Below are 18,903 nucleotides of genomic sequence, written 5' to 3' on the forward strand. Positions count from 1 at the left end.
TTTACCTTATTATTTAACATTAATATATTTTCATATTAAATATAATCATATTAATATTATAATTATAAACTATATAATTATATCATATTATGATTAAAAGACTGAGAACTAAATAAAGTTACCTCTTCCATCCACAGTGATGCCTACTCCACTACTACAAAGGCCATGGAATTCAGCTGTATGATAAAAGTAAAGAGAAAAATTAAAAATTCTAAACTATACTTTTTCTATATACAAGTCACATAACTATAGAACTATTATTTGGAAGAATTATGTGCATTAGTTTTTAAAAGAAAAAAATTACCAGTTTCTAGCACATAATTATTATTAGAATTCTGAAATCACAGATAAGCATAAAAAAGTAACTATAATCACCATCCTGAATATCAATAATTTATTGATAAATGTTATCAACATTTTTTATATATGGAAACCTTAAAAAAATCTAAATTATATGACAGAGGTTGCTTTTTACCTTTGTAAAGGTATATTACAGAGGTTGCTTTTTATCTTTGTACCTTTTTTTCTCAGTAATAAAATAATAACAGCCAAAACTTATGTTATGGTACTTATTGCATACCTGGTATTGTTCTAGTGTTTTACATCTAACACTTTATTTAATCTTCCTAATAACTCAAATTAGGTACCATTGTTTTCTCTCTTTTACAACTAAGAAAACTAGAACACAGAGAAGTGCAGTAACTTGCCCAGTAACTTGTCAGAGAAGTGGGAAGTGGGGAAGCAGGTATGGCTCAGGTGGTCTACCACAGGCATGTCGTGTTGATGGCCCATTTAATAGATTATTGAACATTTTTTTTTCAATATGTGGAAGTACCACATTTATTCAATCAATTTCTTACTGATGAAATTAGGTTCATTCAAGTTTTAGCAACTACCACAAATAATATGAAGTTTAACTGTATCACTAGAATAATCTCTTCAATGTAAAACTACTCAAACTACTCAAAGCCTTTCAAGGCTTGTGACAATCCTCACCTCCTTAAATGCCTCAGATCACCCTTCCATCAGCAGTATAAAAGAGTACCCATTTTTTATACCCTCACTATAACCGGGAAAAATCAATCATTGAGACTTTACCAATCTGATAAACAAAAATGGCATTATTTTAACTTTTTTTAATTTTAGAGAGAATGGGTATCTTTTTATACGATAATCTTCCATTTACATTTCTACTTTGTGAAATCCTGTTTGTGTACATTGTACTTTTGTTTACAGAGGATTTCAACTTTCCTTATTGATTAATGTAAATGCCATAAAGATTAAGGAATGATACATGAAAATATTTTTCCAGTTTGCATGTGTATTTTGGTCTTTGGTACCTGCTTTAAAAGTACTTTACCATTATAAAATAACAAAGAATGTATATATTCCATATGAAAATTATTTTAATGTAGAGACATAACTTCATATTTTATTCTAAAACTCAACAATATTCATTACTTAGATCATTTTTTATTCACTGTTCTAAAATGCTGTCTTTATTATATCCCACCTTCCTATTTATATCCAGGTCTGTTTCCAGATTCATTTTATTAGTTCAATTACCTTTTTTTTCTAGTCTTACACCAATTTTTATACTTCTTTCATACTATGCATAATTCAGTTTAGTATATTTTAGTGCAAGATTACCTTCACTACCTTTCTTTAAAAAAACGTCGTACTCAGTAATTTTTTAGATGTATCAAACCATTTTTTTCAGACTCCATTTAGGATTTTCAAGGGAATTACAAACCATTTTCTTTGCAGGAATGACTTTCTCTATCGTCCATGTGGAAAGTTCTTATTTCTTTTATTCAAGACCAAACTAAATGTGCCCCCTCTGTGAGGTCCCTTTTAAGGCACTAATCATAGTAAACTGTAATTTGTATGTTTGCCTGCCTATATTCCCAACTTTAAGGAAAAATAGAGACTGTGTTTATTTTTGGATCCCTAGTGTACTTACAGGTATTAAAACTGGTTTAGTGAAAGTATGAATTAACAAGAGTCAATCTTATCAACCTGGGAGTCTGAGACCATTTGGTATCAAGATTTAAAAAATAAAATCAGGTCCTCATGCATTTGTAACCTTGAAAGTGGCAAGTAAATTTTAGGCTATTTACCTTCACAATGACATCATAGTCAAGGAACTTGAGGCTAATGTATTCTTGTAAAAAAATGTGCTTGTAAAATCATAACTATATCAGCAAACACATTTTCTTGTTCACAATGAGTTCTCTCTCTGCCTAGAGATCATCCGTAAATACAAGTCAATCTCCTTATCATATACCTCACATGTCAGTATAGAATTGAATTTCTTTTCTTCAATTAAAAATAATGACAAAAAGCTTCAGAGCTGACGTACTCTTTGGCCAACTATGTAACGCTGCATTTCTAGATTCTTTGTGGGATGCGTGAAGGGCGTATTTACCTACCTGAGTTTTTTGCAGGGCATGGCTGGCAGGGCTCTCCGAAGCCATAGTCTGGATTGGCACAGCAGCATTCTGACTTGGTCACTGCTCCGGGGAAGGGACGGACACACACTCCCTTCTTGATCCCTCCATAGCAGGTACTGCGCATGTGCGTATCTAAAGGCGTCAGAAGAACGATGACTTAAAACAGTGATAGAGACAAAGAGATTTCAAAACCGAAGGCTTCTTTTAACCGAAGTGGCCACTAGACTGGAAGCTTCGAGAGGGCACCTGCCACTTTTGTTCTGCACCTTTAGCAACTAACACGGTTAGGAAATTGACGGATGTTTGCTGAGTGAGGGCGAGTGTGAGTGCAGATCCCCCTCGCCCGCTTACCCTCACGCGCCTGTCGCCGGAGCAAGGACATTTCCACAGGTGTAAACAACACTCTGAGCTCTGTCTCATCACCGGCTATGCTACACTCAAAATGACACTTCTTATCATTTCTATTTTGGAAGTTCTCCTGAACAATGAAATATTATACAATGAAGTTAAGCTACCTTGAGGTGCCTGTCCTTGGGCATGCGATTTCTTACTTCCACTTTCTGAGTTAGGACACCTTTCCTTTCAATCCCCAGGATACTGCTTATGACTGTTGATCTCAGATGCTCGATAAATCCAGTTATAAAAGTAATAACTGGCACTATGTGCCCTTGGCATTGTGCTACTTGCTTTACAGACATTATCTCATAGAACAGTCAGGTCCACAACTCTGTAGGATAGTGGTCATTGTCCACATTTTACAGATGAGGAAGATGAGCTATGAACAGAGCTCTGTAAGTAGCTTGAAGTCCTTGAATATCCAGTGCCTGAGTTGGGATTCAGACAAGGCTTGTGTGACTTACAAAATTCTTCCTTTTTCCACTATGTCATGCTACATCCCAAAGCAGTGTATCCTACTTAGTCCTCTCACTCTCAATTCTCATGAAACATACTACGACTTTATGAGACCGTAAAGGGTGAACTATAAAAAAACTCAGATCATCATGAAGGCCTGAGAAGCAGTACAATGTTTAACCAGTATACTGACATGGTAATTTCATCAGTGATAACCTCTATTATTATTCACAAGTTGTTGGAAATAATTTTATCTGCTTGTTACACAAAATGAGTCATCTTATGATTTCTTATAATCTGGGATGTTTCTGAATAAAAGAATGTGATTTATAGTTGCATTAAAAAATGAGATATGTGTATGTTCAAATGGAAGAGGGCCACGGGATTCACCACCCCTATTCTGAGGAGTCAACTTGGAGACTTTTTCTGCTTCCGCCATGGCTGAGTTTGGTAGTTTGCTCTGAGTTACACATAAATGCAGGGCTTGATTCAAAAAGACAAGTTTGCACGAATACAACACAGTTCATGATTTCCAATATGATTTTTGTGAGTTCTTTGGACTCAAAAAATTAGCAATTAATCTCAGAAACCATTAGAGGAATGGTCAAAATTATTTGTTTTCTTATTAAGAACATATTCCATGAACACTTTTTAGAAGTATGTAGATAATAGGCCTGTGGAACTTACTGGAAGAGTAAAACACATTACATGCTGGTTTGTATTTCAGGTTGACTAATCTGTTTAGAGTACCCAATACCAGAAGTTCCATGAAAGAAAAAGTAATGTAATCTATGTATAGGTTTTAGGGACATAAGTTGTCTTAGGATCAAAGCCTCATGGGATGATGTTACATAAATATATACCACCTTCTTATTCATTAAACAGGATAAAGTTTATAGAGTAAATGAAAGTATATTTGTTAAGCATTAAGCACAGTGCCCAGGACACACAGGAAATATACCAAAAAAATGGTGGCTTACCTTATTTCCCTTTTCTACCTTTAGTGAGGACAGTCAACCTTTTCCCATTCAAAGACCTCAGAAGGGAAACCTAGTTCACAGAACACTATTCAAATGTAATTAAGCCACTGTTCACAGGTGGATAGGAGAAGAGGACCAATACCATAGCACCATTAGAATGTGCTCATACGAATGCCTTGGTGGGGTATTGGACCTAAATGCTAAGCTATGTCTTTTCCATATGTTATCACATTTCTGCATGTCTTTTCTTTCTTAAAAAACAGAACTGTTTTAGGACTTTCTCAAGTAATCAGTAGATTCTATACATCATTGGTAAAATATATATGGATGCAAAATGCTAATTTTATTTTATTCTTTCTTTAGTATCAATTTTTTTAGTACTTAAAGTAGCAACTAGATATGATGCCACTATTTCTAATTTGATACAAAAATGATTAACAGTGATAGTTAACTTATTGGGCATTTGCTATGTGCCAGACACCGTTCAAAGCTTTGTACAAATAAAGTGTCTAATATTAACTGATCTAATCCTAAGACTAGCTAACAAGCAGAGAAGGCACACAGAGGCAATGTATCTTGCCCAAGGCCACACAGCTAGTCAGTAGCAGAACTGAGATGAAGAAAAGAAAATTAACCTTTAACTGGCAGAAATGTTCATAAAGATGTTTAAACATTCTTAAACCAACGTAACAGGATGCTAACAAGGAAATTTAAGGTGAAATCCTATTAATATCAAATAACAAGGTGAATTTTGAGACCCCATCCTAAAGGAAGCTGATACAGAAAATTAGTTACCTGATTCTTAAACCCTTCCCAACATTAAGGATATAAATAGTTTAAGAGAGGATTTTTCTGAAGAGCATATTTTTGGCGAGAGCTGAGTTGAGTTGGGGCTGCTTCCCTCCTGGAGGGCGCTGGGCGCCCCCCGCCAGCGAGGCCCTGGCTGCTTCCTGCTGCAGGAGGGAGGGCGGGGCAGCGGTGGGGGTTCACGCAGGCGACAGGACAAGGGGGGTTGTGTCCTACGGACTGGAAGTTGTCACATTAAGAGAGGTTCCAAGATGGCTACATGGAGGGTGACGAGACTCCATCAGAGGAAGTCTCTGTGAAGAGGACTGCTGAATGAACGCTCAGAGCGGGGCGCACAGCGCCCCGAGAAAAAAGCAGGGTCTGCAACTCCGGCAGGGCAGTTGAGGCCTCTGAAGGACTCACAAAATTGCCCACAAGGAAGAAGTTGGCTTTAAACATCTGCAAATCCCAGAAATCTTGAAGCCAGTCTAGGATAATATCAGTAATAAAATAACTTCTTTGTTCTATCTTCTAAAAACCTCTCCTCCTCCACTCTGACCCTGGAAGAATGAGGAACCTTCTCACTCACTGAAGATTTGAGGTTGGAAGAGAAGTTGTAACTTAAAATCCAGTTCAAAGTACTAATTATTATATGGTACTGGGCATTCTAATTTCTAAATTCATATTATTTTCATTACATAAAGTCATCATAGAATTTTTTTGTTACCTAAACATATTCATTTAAGTTATGGGGAGGCTTGAGTTTCCTTCCTTGTTTACTGAATACACTGCCCCCATTGAATAAATTTAAAAATTAATTTTAAAAGAATGAGAAAAACAAAAATACAGTTGCCTTTTGTTTATACCCTGCTTGTGAGTCATACTTCTTCAACATACAAGTTAAAATCGTAGCTTAATTTTCTGAAAATAAAATAAATCTTAATATCTAGAGAAATAAAAAATGAATATACAAAAACAGATTTAATATAATGTTAATCCTAATAATAATTCCTAGTAGTGATTCTAAGCCTCACAAACAAACAGTGGACCTAAAAAGTGACAGCAAGGCAGAAAATATGAATACAACACATCTAGCACATTATAGGAACAGCAACATGTGATTTTACACACATGACGAATAGTGTTTTTATTTTAAGAAGTTTAAGTGAGTACAATGATGAAAAACTGGAGCGGGCTTTCTGATAATTTCTGATGTGTTTCTTGGATGTGAACAAAAGAATGAATGTTTTGTGTTTGAACATTGAATTCCTAACAACTACTTATATGTTGGTCACTTAAGAGAAAAATAATTCCTCCCTCAAAAGTTGGCTTTGTACTCACTGTTGATTTCAACAGGATCATTTAGGCAAAGGAATAAAGCAACCAAGTGTATTAAAGTAACTGAAAATATTCTGGCTCTGTAAGTCGGAAGAAGCTACATTCTTCTAGTTACTGTATTTGAAATGTCCCTGAACACAGTGCTGACAACCTCACAGGGTGAAATAAATCCTATATTGGATACAGTTAATGAATTTAAGTGAATGAATTATTTCCATCTGCTGATTCTTCATATTTTTTTTACTTTTGGAATCCAAATGTTTTGATTCTCATAGGTAAGAGTAAACTATTAACAACTATGTCTAAGAATTTCATTTCTCTCAAATATACTTTGAAATCACTAAGTATTTCTGAGTTTTACTATACAACCTGAAAAACAGAGGGTGAACAAAGGCTAATTAACTCTAGAAGTCTCACAAAAGCATTTCAAAGAGAAATTTGCATTAATTAACTGCATTAAAGTTTACAAGTTACTCTGCAATCCTTGTCATGAGATCACATTGTTCTGGTTCTAAAATGCCAATGACATTTCTGTTTTGCCTTCCTCTTCAAAGCTGATGCCTGGTAATTCTGATTGATTTTCAAGAAATCCATTTGACAAAGTATTTAAGAGGAATCTGAATGGCTTAGAATAAAATATATATTCTTTCTAATACCCTTGCCTTACTTCTACAATGAATTGCACAGTGATGAGTTACAACTAAAAACATTTCTAACTTTGATATAAGTCCAAGTTCTACGGCATTAGTTATTTGCATTTTACATTTTTGTTTGGGTAAAAGTAAGAGTTTGCTTAGATATAGATATAATCCCCCTTTCATGTCTTATTTGTTATTATTTACAAAGTCTAAGTCCACTGTTTAGAAGTCAGTTGGCAATACCTACTATTGCCAACGATGCTGGTTTAAGGACAGTATGTTTTCTTCTCCAGCATTGTGGACTTGCATGTCACCAGGGCCTTCTGGAGAGGGCTATCTGGGAGAGGGGGCTCTCTGTCCATTTTTTAAAAAATAGCTTTATTAAGGTATACCATACCATAGAATTTGCATACCATAGAATTCACCCCTTAAAGTGTACTATTTAATAGTTTTGAGCATATTCACAGATATGTACAGCCATCACTATAGTTGATTTTAGAACATTTTCATCAAGAAAAAATATCTTTGAACTATTACCCTACTCTCCTAACAGCCCCATATTCTCTGCCTTAGCAACCATGAATCTATTTTGTCCTGATAGATTTTCTTGTTCTGGACATTTCATATGAATGGAATTATATATTATGTGGTATTTCGTGCCTGGCTTCTTTCACTTAGCATAATGTTCTCAAAGCTTATCCATGCTCTAGAATGTATTCTTTATATGTCTGAATATGATTCCATCATATGGCTGTATCTCTTTCCATTTTTAAAAGATCATTTTGGACGGTGGGGTCATTACAGATTGTTCCACTTACCAACACACACGCGTCCATCCATGCCCACAGCCAGGCCTGGGGGACAGTCACAGCGGAAGGACCCCTCGCTGTTGATGCAATGTCCATTCATGCAGATTCCTGGGGTCTGGCATTCATCAACATCTGCCCAGAGGGGGACAGGACCAGGCCATTACTGGGTAAATTTAACTTTATTACAGAGTTTACTTGTTGCCATTGCTCTATACTATCAACTTCTTGTTGTTTTTTTTTGTTTTTTTTTATTTCGGCATATTATGGGGGTACAGATTTTAAGGTTTCAAAACTTCTTGTTTTTAACTTTATAACTTTCAGAAGAACACAAATACGGTAACTGATCTTACACTTATAAATGCAATTCTTTCAAACACATTTTCGGAAAGACGAACTGAGTGAAAGTTTCTTTATTTTTTCCATTAAGAAAAAAAAAGCCTCATAAACTCCTTTTCCATTATTTATTTGGCAATTCTGTTTAATATTAAATATTTAATTTATATTAGTCAAGTGAAACAAATTATTAGGAAACTAAGACAAACTTTTGTAATTTTTTCACACAAAAAAAGTTTAGAGGTACATGTTATTTTGATGTTAATTTGATAATTTCATAATAATAAAATCATTTGAAGTATCTCTTCTAATTTTTAATTCACTTGAACTTATCAAATGTAACTTAACGTTAAATGACTTTCCCAAAAGATGAAATAGACTACAAATATAGAGCTGCCAGCTCATGAACATTTCAAGACTTATGAATCACAACATTTAATAAAAAATTAATAAAAAATAATTTTCAGAAAGCAGAAATAAAGTTGGATGCTGTAACATAATGATACATACTGGGGCATAATGGTAATCTCACATCTTGTGTTAAATTCAAGTCAGCTGACCTTGAGATGCCCTCCTACTCATGAGTTCAATCAGCAAAACTACAGTATTTCCATTTACTCTTGTACTCCTCTTTCTTGGATAGTCAAAAAGTTAATTGTTATTCAGAAACATGAAAAATTTGTCTCTATTTTTTTCTCTCTACTGATCGAGAAATTTCATTAAAATTATAGGGATTGGTTATGAGTCTTATTTGGTATTCAGATAAGTTTGTACAATTGAAGGCAGAAAGTATTCATGGAGTTACTTTTGCCTAAATGGAAGAAACTAAGAAAAATAAAAATTTTCTTCTAAGTAGGAACTGCAAAATGTATTCTACTTTCCTAAATTCCAATTGTGAACATGAACATAATACAAGTGGCATATCTTTTGCTTCCTAAGGTCATCACTAGAGTCTGGCCTCCAAAATAGGCTTAGAAACAAAATAATCAGTAAGAATATTAAAATTATGTCTTCACTAAATTAGCATACGATTTTTAGATAATGATATAGTTATGAATGATCTGTAGATTAGCTTTATGAAAAAGATGTAATGCTAAACTAGCATAGCATGGCAGTGGAAAATCTAGTTTTAAGAACACATAAGAATGAAAATTTTTTCCTCTTTTTTATTCAGCCAAGGAGGAGAGAGATTATGTCTATCTACATTGCTCTCCTCAAGAGTTGCTAAAACCAGTATGTCATTCCCTTAATTTTCCCTATACCATTATTATTTTTGTAAAGATATTACTGTCCCCTAGACCACAAATGCCACGGTTTGTGTTTTTCTAAGGAGCTTTGGACACCTGCCTTACTGAATTAGCAAGAGATGTGAACAATAGGAAATGTACATGAAAAAAAACTGAAGTGATTTCTTGCATGCTTCCTTCAAATAAAAAAGACGGGTTCAGTTACGGCCACTTTCCTATGGCAAAGCTACACATACCAGTGCAGTAACGCCCACTGGGAGCCAAGACAAACCCTGGCTTGCAGATGCACTTGAAGCTGCCGTCCTCATTGATGCACATTCCATTCAGACACATGTTGGTGGTTGCACATTCATCATGATCTGCAGACAGGAGAGAGGGACTGAGACCACTGGTTTTGAGGGAACCAATTCCCTCTTCTGCCATAAACAACTCTCAAATTCCACCACAGAAATGAGCCACGTGCTCATGGATTTTAGTTTTTAAAAAAGTAAGAATGCCAACCGAATGACAGCAAATGGTATGAAGAATGGAAAGGGCCTTTTTATAAGAGATAGGAAAGAAAATAATTAAATAAACTTTGCGATTAGCTGCTGTTAGAACCACATAAACCATGAATAGTTTTACATTTTGAGCATCAAGAAAGGTAATATGATTTTACTGAGTATTTATTTTATGAGAGAAAGCGTAAATAGAGTATTTCTGTGGAATACTTGTAACCACTGCACTGCTAGACATCACCAGGACCACAAATTTAGATACTTGTTTATCACAAATGCCAAACATTTTAATATTCCCCTGGTATGGGGGAAAGAAGGGAAAGACTTCTATCTTGTCGGTTTTGTAACCCCAACATCTGAAATACAGTAGGGGCTAATAATTATTTGAATTTACAAAGACTAACTGCCACTTACAATTAAACATATACCACAAAGGAATTTTTAGAAACATAAATTATTCATTGTTAAAACAGGTCCAAAAATATCTGTCCCTTTGCTTTAATAGTCTTATGTTAAATGTGTTTATATTTTACGTAAGTTATCTGAAGAACTCTCCCATATGTGATGTGTGAACTTTCATGGAAATAGTATATATGGTTCTAAGTAAAAAAAAAAAAAAAATATATATATATATATGTGTGTGTGTGTGTGTGTGTGTGTGTGTGTGTGTGTGTGTGTGTATGTATATATATCTCCCTTAGAAATCTTTTGCAAGGGAGCAGGCAATTTTCATACCAACACAGTTTTTTCCATCTGTAGTTAATTCAAAGCCAGCATTGCAAATGCACTGGAAACTTCCATCTGTGTTCACACATCGACCATTTTTACAAAGAACTCCATTCTGGATGCACTCATCGATATCTAGGAAGATTAAGGATGGTCAAACATTATTCTTTTACAATACTTATAGATGAAAACAGTAAGGTAATAAGTGGAATCTTAAATATCCAGTTTATTTTTACATGTAATATCCAAGATATGTTGCTTCTTTAGCAAAATTTCCTCTCTCACCAGCTTTTTTTCTTGGGTAGGTAGGTGTAAGCAATTTTATATCCCTTATTATAAGTAGCGGAAGAGGGAAAGCAAGAGGAAAAAAATGGGCTACGCAGTAAGCCTAAGAAAGGGTGGGTAGTGCAGTTGGTATTACTGGTACAGCTGTTTTCTGACATAATGATTGAAGATGTTGAAAAGTCAGAAAAAGATGTTGGGTAAGTGTGAAATAACTACAGAAGTTCTAGATTAAGAGTAATATAATGAAGTCTGCTGGAGAAAGTTGATTCAAACAACTACCTGTAGAAAAATAGGAAGTGACAAGCAGAGTCACCTGGTGAAAGTATTCTGAGATGAATCAGCAGTGGGGTAGAGTCTGGATGATGATGGTGGGTGTAGCAATGAAACTGTGAATAAAGACTAGGCATGATTTGGTGTTGGACTATGTGCAGGGTTCAAAGAAAATGGCAGTTGAAAACAACTATAAGTCTTATGCTCAGTTAATCAGAGAAGATTATTGATGTTACTTGGAGAAAGGAAGCTGCAACTTAGGGAAGGAAGATAAATTGAATTTTTGTGACACGGATACCATACTGCCTGGGTATATATGCAAACAGTGTTTATGTTTAAAGGGAGCATCTCTAAGGATATCATAAAATAAATCTGTAATAATGTAACAGCATGTATTTCATTCCATATCTTATTTTAATAAATTTGCTTTAAACCTCAATAGCCTTGGTCCCTATACTTTATGGAACATTTTCATATGTGAAAGCAAACTGCCTTACCAATGCATGCTTGCTTGGTAGGAGTCCTCTGGAATCCAGCATGACATTTACAATAATAGGAACCAGGTGTGTTAACACACTCTCCATTAGTGCAGGGATTTGATGTGCATTCATCAACATCTGTGAGCAGCAGAAGAAACCATTATAGACTTCACTCCATTTGTAGAAATGTTTGTTTAAAGTACATTTAGCCCTCCCAAATTTGAGAGAAGGCCAGTCAGTGGTAAGAGTCTAAATAGTATTTATAAATGAATGAAAATTCCTTTCTTCAAATACATACAGAGGCCAGTCAGAAGATTTACAAAAATATTGCCCATCAGAGAGTACGTGGAAATTTGCTTTAATCAAGAAATAAGGATTTTTCAATTGGAGCAATGCCCAACAATTAAAAACATGGCCTCTGAAAAGACACAGCTGTGCGTTCCTATAGGCTGCAGCACTTATTTCCTATAGCAATCTGGGCAAATTAAACCTTTCTAAGCCTTAGTACAGTTTCAGAAGAACAATGAAAGGTTTCTGAAGTTATTTATATTACATACTGTCACTGCTATTAGTTTTAAAAATAGATTATTTTAAAAAAAATAGTTTTAAAAATAGATTTAAAAATAGATTGATGGATTATGGAGTTTCTTTGGTATTACTTTTTGTAAACTCATCTATATATATACCTATAGATGCACTGAGGCTGGGATGATATTTTGAAGTAACAAGCATAGGGGGCAGAAAACCGAAACAAAACAAATCCTATTATTTTCAGTAGCTCTGGGTTTCTTTAGGATCTTAAAATTGCCACAGGGATTTTTTTTTCATAACTGAGTTTGGGTAAATAATAGTTTGAATCTAAAATGGGAGACAGTCACTGTTTTTCATCCAAGGTCTCCTAAAGCAAATTAAATGCAAACCCATTGCAGAATTTAGGGACTGAAAAACCAAACAACAGACTGAGCAGTCTGGACAAGTTAAATCCCACAGAAATCACGTGTGCCAGTGTAAGAAATTTAATTCATCTTCTCTCAGCAATGCCCACTAATTATACTAAATGCTGGCAAATTAAAAACCTAGCTAGCTGGTGAGGGCATAATGATTTGCCATCTCACATACATGTAGAAGCCATTAACATATACAATTTCAGCTAAATTGGAGAGCACAACAATAAAATCAATTCACAGGTTTAGCATTTCAATAAACAGATTATTCCTTTCATAGATGTTCTTAAAAGAGGAACTGTACTCTATCAAACTCACCAACCTCATTTGTGTAAACACTCAGACTGAATGCAATTAAGTCCTTTCTGGTAAAGGAAAAAAACCCTCTCATAACGAATAAAATAAAATCAACAAAGAATAACAGGATTAAATGCTTTTTTCAATTCATCCAAAGACCCTTCAGCCCATTAAGACTCACTTACATTTAAACTTTTGGTTGATAACATCAATTCTACTGAGCCAAAGGAATGAAGCGAAATGAGAAAAAGAGAGAGCATTAACAAGCATGTAAGGTGTAATTAATGGACTTTCCAGTATAAAATGTCACCTTCAGTCTGCAGAGTTGAAGATGACTTAAATTCTCTGTGTGTACATAACTGAAATGTAGCAATTAAGAATTAGTTGGAGCTGTATCTTTATAGAAGCCTCAAGGTAAAGCTCTATTCTAGTAGAGAACATGAGAGACCGTGCACCCAACCCTCTCTCTTTAGGTAAACTTTGTGGGAAGCCATGTCACACTGTTCAGGATCTTTCTCTCCGTTGAGAGCCTGCTCCCAAGGCTCCTGTTGCTGTGACAGTTCTGCCAGTTATCTTGCCATTACAGCCCTAATTCATTTGTCTCCTTAGCCCCATGGGGACCTCATCAAGGGTCCAACACACGGAAGAGAAGTAATAGTTCACTTATTTCTTCTTTGGGAGTGAGAAAAATCTCAGCAAACCATTAGTGACTTTACTGCTCCATATTACTTTGAAACTTCATTTTTTGTTTGTTTTCTGGGATTATGTAACATTTTCAGTTTTAGACTAATCACAAATGACCACTGCCACCTCTGAAATGGGCATTTCATGTCTCCTCTTTATTCTGAGTCTCACAGTTAATTACCTCTAGGTAATTCACGTTTATCTTATTTATAGGAACAAAAGCACTTAAATACTACAGTCTGTATACTTTCATTTCTATGTATGTTTCATTGGGGAACTATATTTTTAGGCAAAATTCGTGGTATATAAACTAAAATAAATGAAGAAATTGTGGAAAATGCTGATTATCAAAATGGTAAAATTCTCAAATACTATTAGGGTTAAGGAGTACTTTAACATGAAAGATGCTTTATATGTTAACTTAGAAAAGACTTTTTTTTAATTTGCAAGGACTCTAAGATTACCTGTAGTCCAAAACAGAGATTATATTTTATTATTCTAAAATAGAATAATTTGAATTGAGTTAAAACCAACTGCTAATAGCAGTTGACTTATATAGACACTGAGAGTCACAAAATTTAATTTTAGAGTAGAATTCTCAAGAGAAAGAGAGAAAAATGTGATGAGTAAACAGATTTGTTTTCAGGCCTCACAAGTAATTCTATGTTCAGCAAAATAGACCCAATTCTATTTTCCTTGTCTTTGATGCTTTAATATAGCTATTGCTTTTCAAGTTATACTGCTCCATCAGGTATCAAAAAAAAAAAGTTTCCAAATAGCAATGACAGTTTATTATTACTCAAAACATTGGCACAATTGAAAGTTAACACTCTTATCTTGGGCTCCTATAATTTGCAACACTAGTTAACTTATATCCTATTCACTTTATCTGACATCCCAATGTATTATTTAGAAACTCCAAAACAAACTGATCAAAAGCTGATACTAGAGATAATAAAGGATTAAAAATATTAAAAACTCATTTTCTGAAAATGTGCCCCAATACTAAGCTATAGCTCTATGAATTACAGTAGTCAGAAAGATAACCCTGCTGCTTGGGTTTTAACTTTGCAAGGCTGATTGATGAGATCCATCTAGAATGGAACTGTCTGTAACACTGTTTGGGTAAACACAGAAGTTTGAGATTTATATTAACATATTAACTGTGCAGACATAAAATCCCAATACTACATCAGACAGAGTTGATAAAAAGAGTGGTAGCATCCCTTCTCAGCTGGGCTCTGGGAAAAATTAGACTCTACTATCGTAAGACATTCATTGTGTGTAATTAACTCATCTCTTAGGCATCTAAGAAGGAGGTACTAACTTTTCATAACTATGCATCAGCCTGGGGAGAACTAAGAAAAGTCATTCAAGTAATTTTCTACAAGGTTTAATTCTAGTGGAACCCTGGTTGAAAAGGTTGGGTAGCAGCATGACTACAGAAAAAGAACTTTTGATTCTTAAAGTAGTTCATCTTTATACTAATGGCTCACAAATACAGTCCTCCAGAGCAGAGGTGTTTTACAGGAAAGAATAAAATGCACCTGGGTGTTAACATGAAATAAATGGTGGTCTTTGGCTAATTTACAAAGAATGTCAAATTTTGGGCCAATGTTTACTTGTTGGTTATTGTATCATTTAGTGACAAATATTAATAGAAAAACACAGACAATAAAATTTCAATTTTATAGATTGCAATTGTGTATTTACATACAAGAGGACATATTTTATATATTATACATTTATATTCATATTTTTGGTAGCATAATCATTTTCAAGTCATAAGAACAAATATATCAGTATTTCATGGTATTCCAAAAGTAACAGCACGACTCAGGTGGCCTATCACTTGAGCGTCGTCGTGCCAGCAACGCCAGGACACACCTGCTGCACGTGGTTGTGCACATGACCCTGGGGGCACCATTCTCACAGGCTCTGTACCTTTACGGTTGTGCGGACAAACCTGAGTAAGCCCTTATTTAATTACTCTGATACTACAGCCCTGCACATAGTTAGAATGATTTGGTTTTCTAAAATATCATATTTGACCCACATTTTCTTTTATAATCATAGTGCACTTAGACATTTTAGTTTAACTTGGAAAAATTGTGATACTTAGTCTCTATACCTGGCCTCTCTTCTATATTGTTTAACAGAAGACCTGAACCCAAATCTATTTACAATTATACTAGTTAATGAACCATATATATGATCATTTGCTGATATTATGAATGAATAAAAGAATAACCTCAAAATGGCTCAATTACCATCATCCTAAAGAGAGATAATCAGACCCTCTTAATTACCATATCCAATAAATAATTTTCCCTCACTATATTTGCTTTTTTCTACTGCATTTAACACCTGACACTGTTTTTCTCTTGAAAGTACACCCCGGCATAGCTTCAGTGACATAACTCTTTCTAGATCTTTGCTGTGTCTCCAACACTATGAGCTGGAAAGGCCTTCGGTGGTGCTGTTCATGGGATTCCAGCCACAGCACTGCAGTTATCGTTTCACTTTTCCTGCATTCAGCCTGGGTGACAATATTCACCCTCACTATTCTAATTGCTACCTGTATGTTGCTGACTCCTAAATCTATAACTCTATCCCTAAACACTCCTCTTCTCAGCATTATGCCTTTATAATTAAATGTCCTAGACACCAAAAGCTCAACATGTCCAAGAGACTCAACAACTATTGCCTCCCAAACTGTACCTTCTTCAGCATGCTAAAGTCACCACCATATATCCAGTTTTGCTCAGCCAGAAACTTGGGTATCATTGTCGTTTTCTGCTCTCTAGCTACCCAGGGACTAATCTGTCATCCAATCCCACTGATTAACCTCCCAAACACTTTTACAATCATTCTGTTGTTTGCAATCCTTTATCACTGCTGTACTAATTTCTTGCCAGGAATTATTATAAAAACTTCCTAACTGGCTTCTTTGTTTCCAGTTTTTTCATGCTAAAATCTTTACACTGAAAAAACAGCAATTACTTCTGCTTTTAGCCAAGACAGATCTGCCCCGCTTCCTGAAATATACAAATAAATGGACCATGTGTAAGAAATGAGGGTTTCCAAGAAACTTGACATCAGATAACAAAGAACACAGATCCCTAAGAGACGGTAAACAAACACAGTGAATACCATTGCTATTTCAGCTTATGGCTTTGAGAGCGTTTTCACACCATGGTGCAGACAGTGGGAACCCAGGCAGAATGCAGCAAGCTCCTTCAGTAGAGGAGATAGAGCTGAAAGTCCAAACACAAGCCACCTGATGTTTGTGAAACAGAGTGCTGGACAGGACAGAATTGCACAGAAAGAGAATTTGGAGACTGCACAGAAGTCCTCCTCAAACATCCAGCAGAACACAGATAAGCACATGCATGTGAGGAAACAACTGAAGGCCAGAAGAAGAATCACATGAGAGGATTAGAAGTACACATGCTTGGCCATGACATGGGACTGGAGACAGTGCCTCTTCCCAACAGCCGACTGTAAAACCTCACAGGGTACTGGGGAGAGTACACAGAAAGGTTGGGCCTTACTAGTGGGGAATGGTGGGACCTGGAGCATACACTGTTCCAGTCCTACCTAAAAAATATTAAAAGTAAGATCTGAAAGAATCAAACTGTTTCTAAGGAACTTAATATATCCCAGAACAAAGTTCAGGAATATTGATAGGAATACAAAGATATCTAGTGCTTGGCAAGGTAAAATTCATAATAGCATCCAATCAAAGATTAGCAGGCCTGCAAAGAAGTAGAAAAATAGATCTATATTGAAGGGATACATCAAACAACTGAAATCATCCAAGAACTGACAAAGACATTAGAATTAGCATAGAATGGTATGAAACAATTATAACTGCATTCCATACATTTAAAAGCTAGAGAAAGAGTAAAAAATATTAAAGACAGGAATATGCAAAAAGACCCCAAATCAGCTTCTAGAGATGAAAAAACACAATAGATGCATTAATACCAGATTATTCTCATTAATAAGAAAAGACGAGTGAATTTGAAACAGCAAGACAGCATTAAATGAAACATTTACCAACACAGACCACATTCTGGGCATAAAATAAGTCTTAATACATGTAAAATGATTCAAATAATACAAATAATGTTCTTTGATCACATAAGATTAAATTAGAAATCAGAAACAGAAAGATCACTGGAAAATCCCAAATATTTGGAAGCAAAAATCAAATTTCCAAATAACCCATGGCTCAACCAAAAAAAGGGTGAATTTGAAAAGTATTTTGAAATAAATGAAAATGAAAACACAACTTCTCAAAATATGTAGGATGCAACTAAAGAAAAACTATGGGAAAATGCATAGCCCTAAAAGCATATATTGGAAAAGATAAGGCCTCAAATTGATGACCTTGGTTTTCAACTAAAGAAACCAGAAAAAGAACAAATGAAACTCAAAGTAAATAAAATACAAAATATAAGAATCAGAGTGTAAATCAATGAAATAGAAAACAGAAAAACTATAGAGAAAAATCAAGCTAGTTACTTGAGAAGAACAATAAAACTGATAAACATTTAACCAGACTCAGGAAAAAAAAAAAATAAAAAGAGAGAAGATAAATATTACTAACATCTAAGGTATTGGTACAGAGTCTCTCAATCTTAAAAAACAAAGAAATATTTTGAACAACTTTATGTCAATAAATTAAAAAACTTATGATAAAATGGAAAAATTCCTTGAAAGGCACAAATCATGAAAGCTCACTTAAGAAGAAACAAATAACCTGAATAGCATACCTATTAAGAAACTAAATTTGTGGTTAAAAACTTCTCACAAAAATACCTCTATGTGTAAGTGGCTTCACTGGTGAATGCTACCAAATATTTAAGGCAGAAATAGTACCAATTCTGCACAAACTCTTCCATAAATATGAAACAGTGAGAACAATTTCCAACTCATTTTATGAGGTCATTATTACTATAAGATCAGAACCAGACAAATACATAAGTAAAGAAAACTACACACTATTATCCTTCATGAACACAGATGCAAAAATTCTTTAAAAAATCGTATGTAAAAAATTCGATTGTAAAAAATTCTTTTAAAATTCTTTAAAAATTCTAATCAAATCCAACAACTGTAAGAAGAATAATACACCATGATTAAGAGAACTTATCCCAGAAATGCAAATAATTAACCACATTAATAAACTAAAAATCCAAATGCTCATCTAAATAGAAGCAGAAAAAGCATTTGACAGAATCCACCATCTTAGATAAAATCTTTAGCACAGACTAGGA

At 34.6% G+C, this 18,903-nt stretch overlaps 1 protein-coding gene across 1 annotated transcript in view; it reads right to left on the reverse strand.

Annotated features, from left to right (window-relative positions):
• FBN2 (fibrillin 2) overlaps window positions 1-18,903 on the reverse strand; it is a 284,415-nt gene that overhangs the window by 109,259 nt on the left and 156,253 nt on the right. Inside the window, exons 12-17 of the mRNA XM_076008344.1 lie at window positions 11,712-11,831; window positions 10,669-10,794; window positions 9,673-9,795; window positions 7,866-7,988; window positions 2,433-2,585; window positions 123-176 (exon numbers count right to left, since the gene is read on the reverse strand). Of these exons, the coding sequence (XP_075864459.1) occupies window positions 123-176; window positions 2,433-2,585; window positions 7,866-7,988; window positions 9,673-9,795; window positions 10,669-10,794; window positions 11,712-11,831 (699 nt within the window). The remainder of the gene's footprint in view (window positions 1-122; window positions 177-2,432; window positions 2,586-7,865; window positions 7,989-9,672; window positions 9,796-10,668; window positions 10,795-11,711; window positions 11,832-18,903) is intronic.

Source organism: Microcebus murinus, chromosome 11 (assembly GCF_040939455.1).
Source record: "Microcebus murinus isolate Inina chromosome 11, M.murinus_Inina_mat1.0, whole genome shotgun sequence".
Taxonomy (NCBI): Eukaryota; Metazoa; Chordata; class Mammalia; order Primates; family Cheirogaleidae; genus Microcebus; species Microcebus murinus.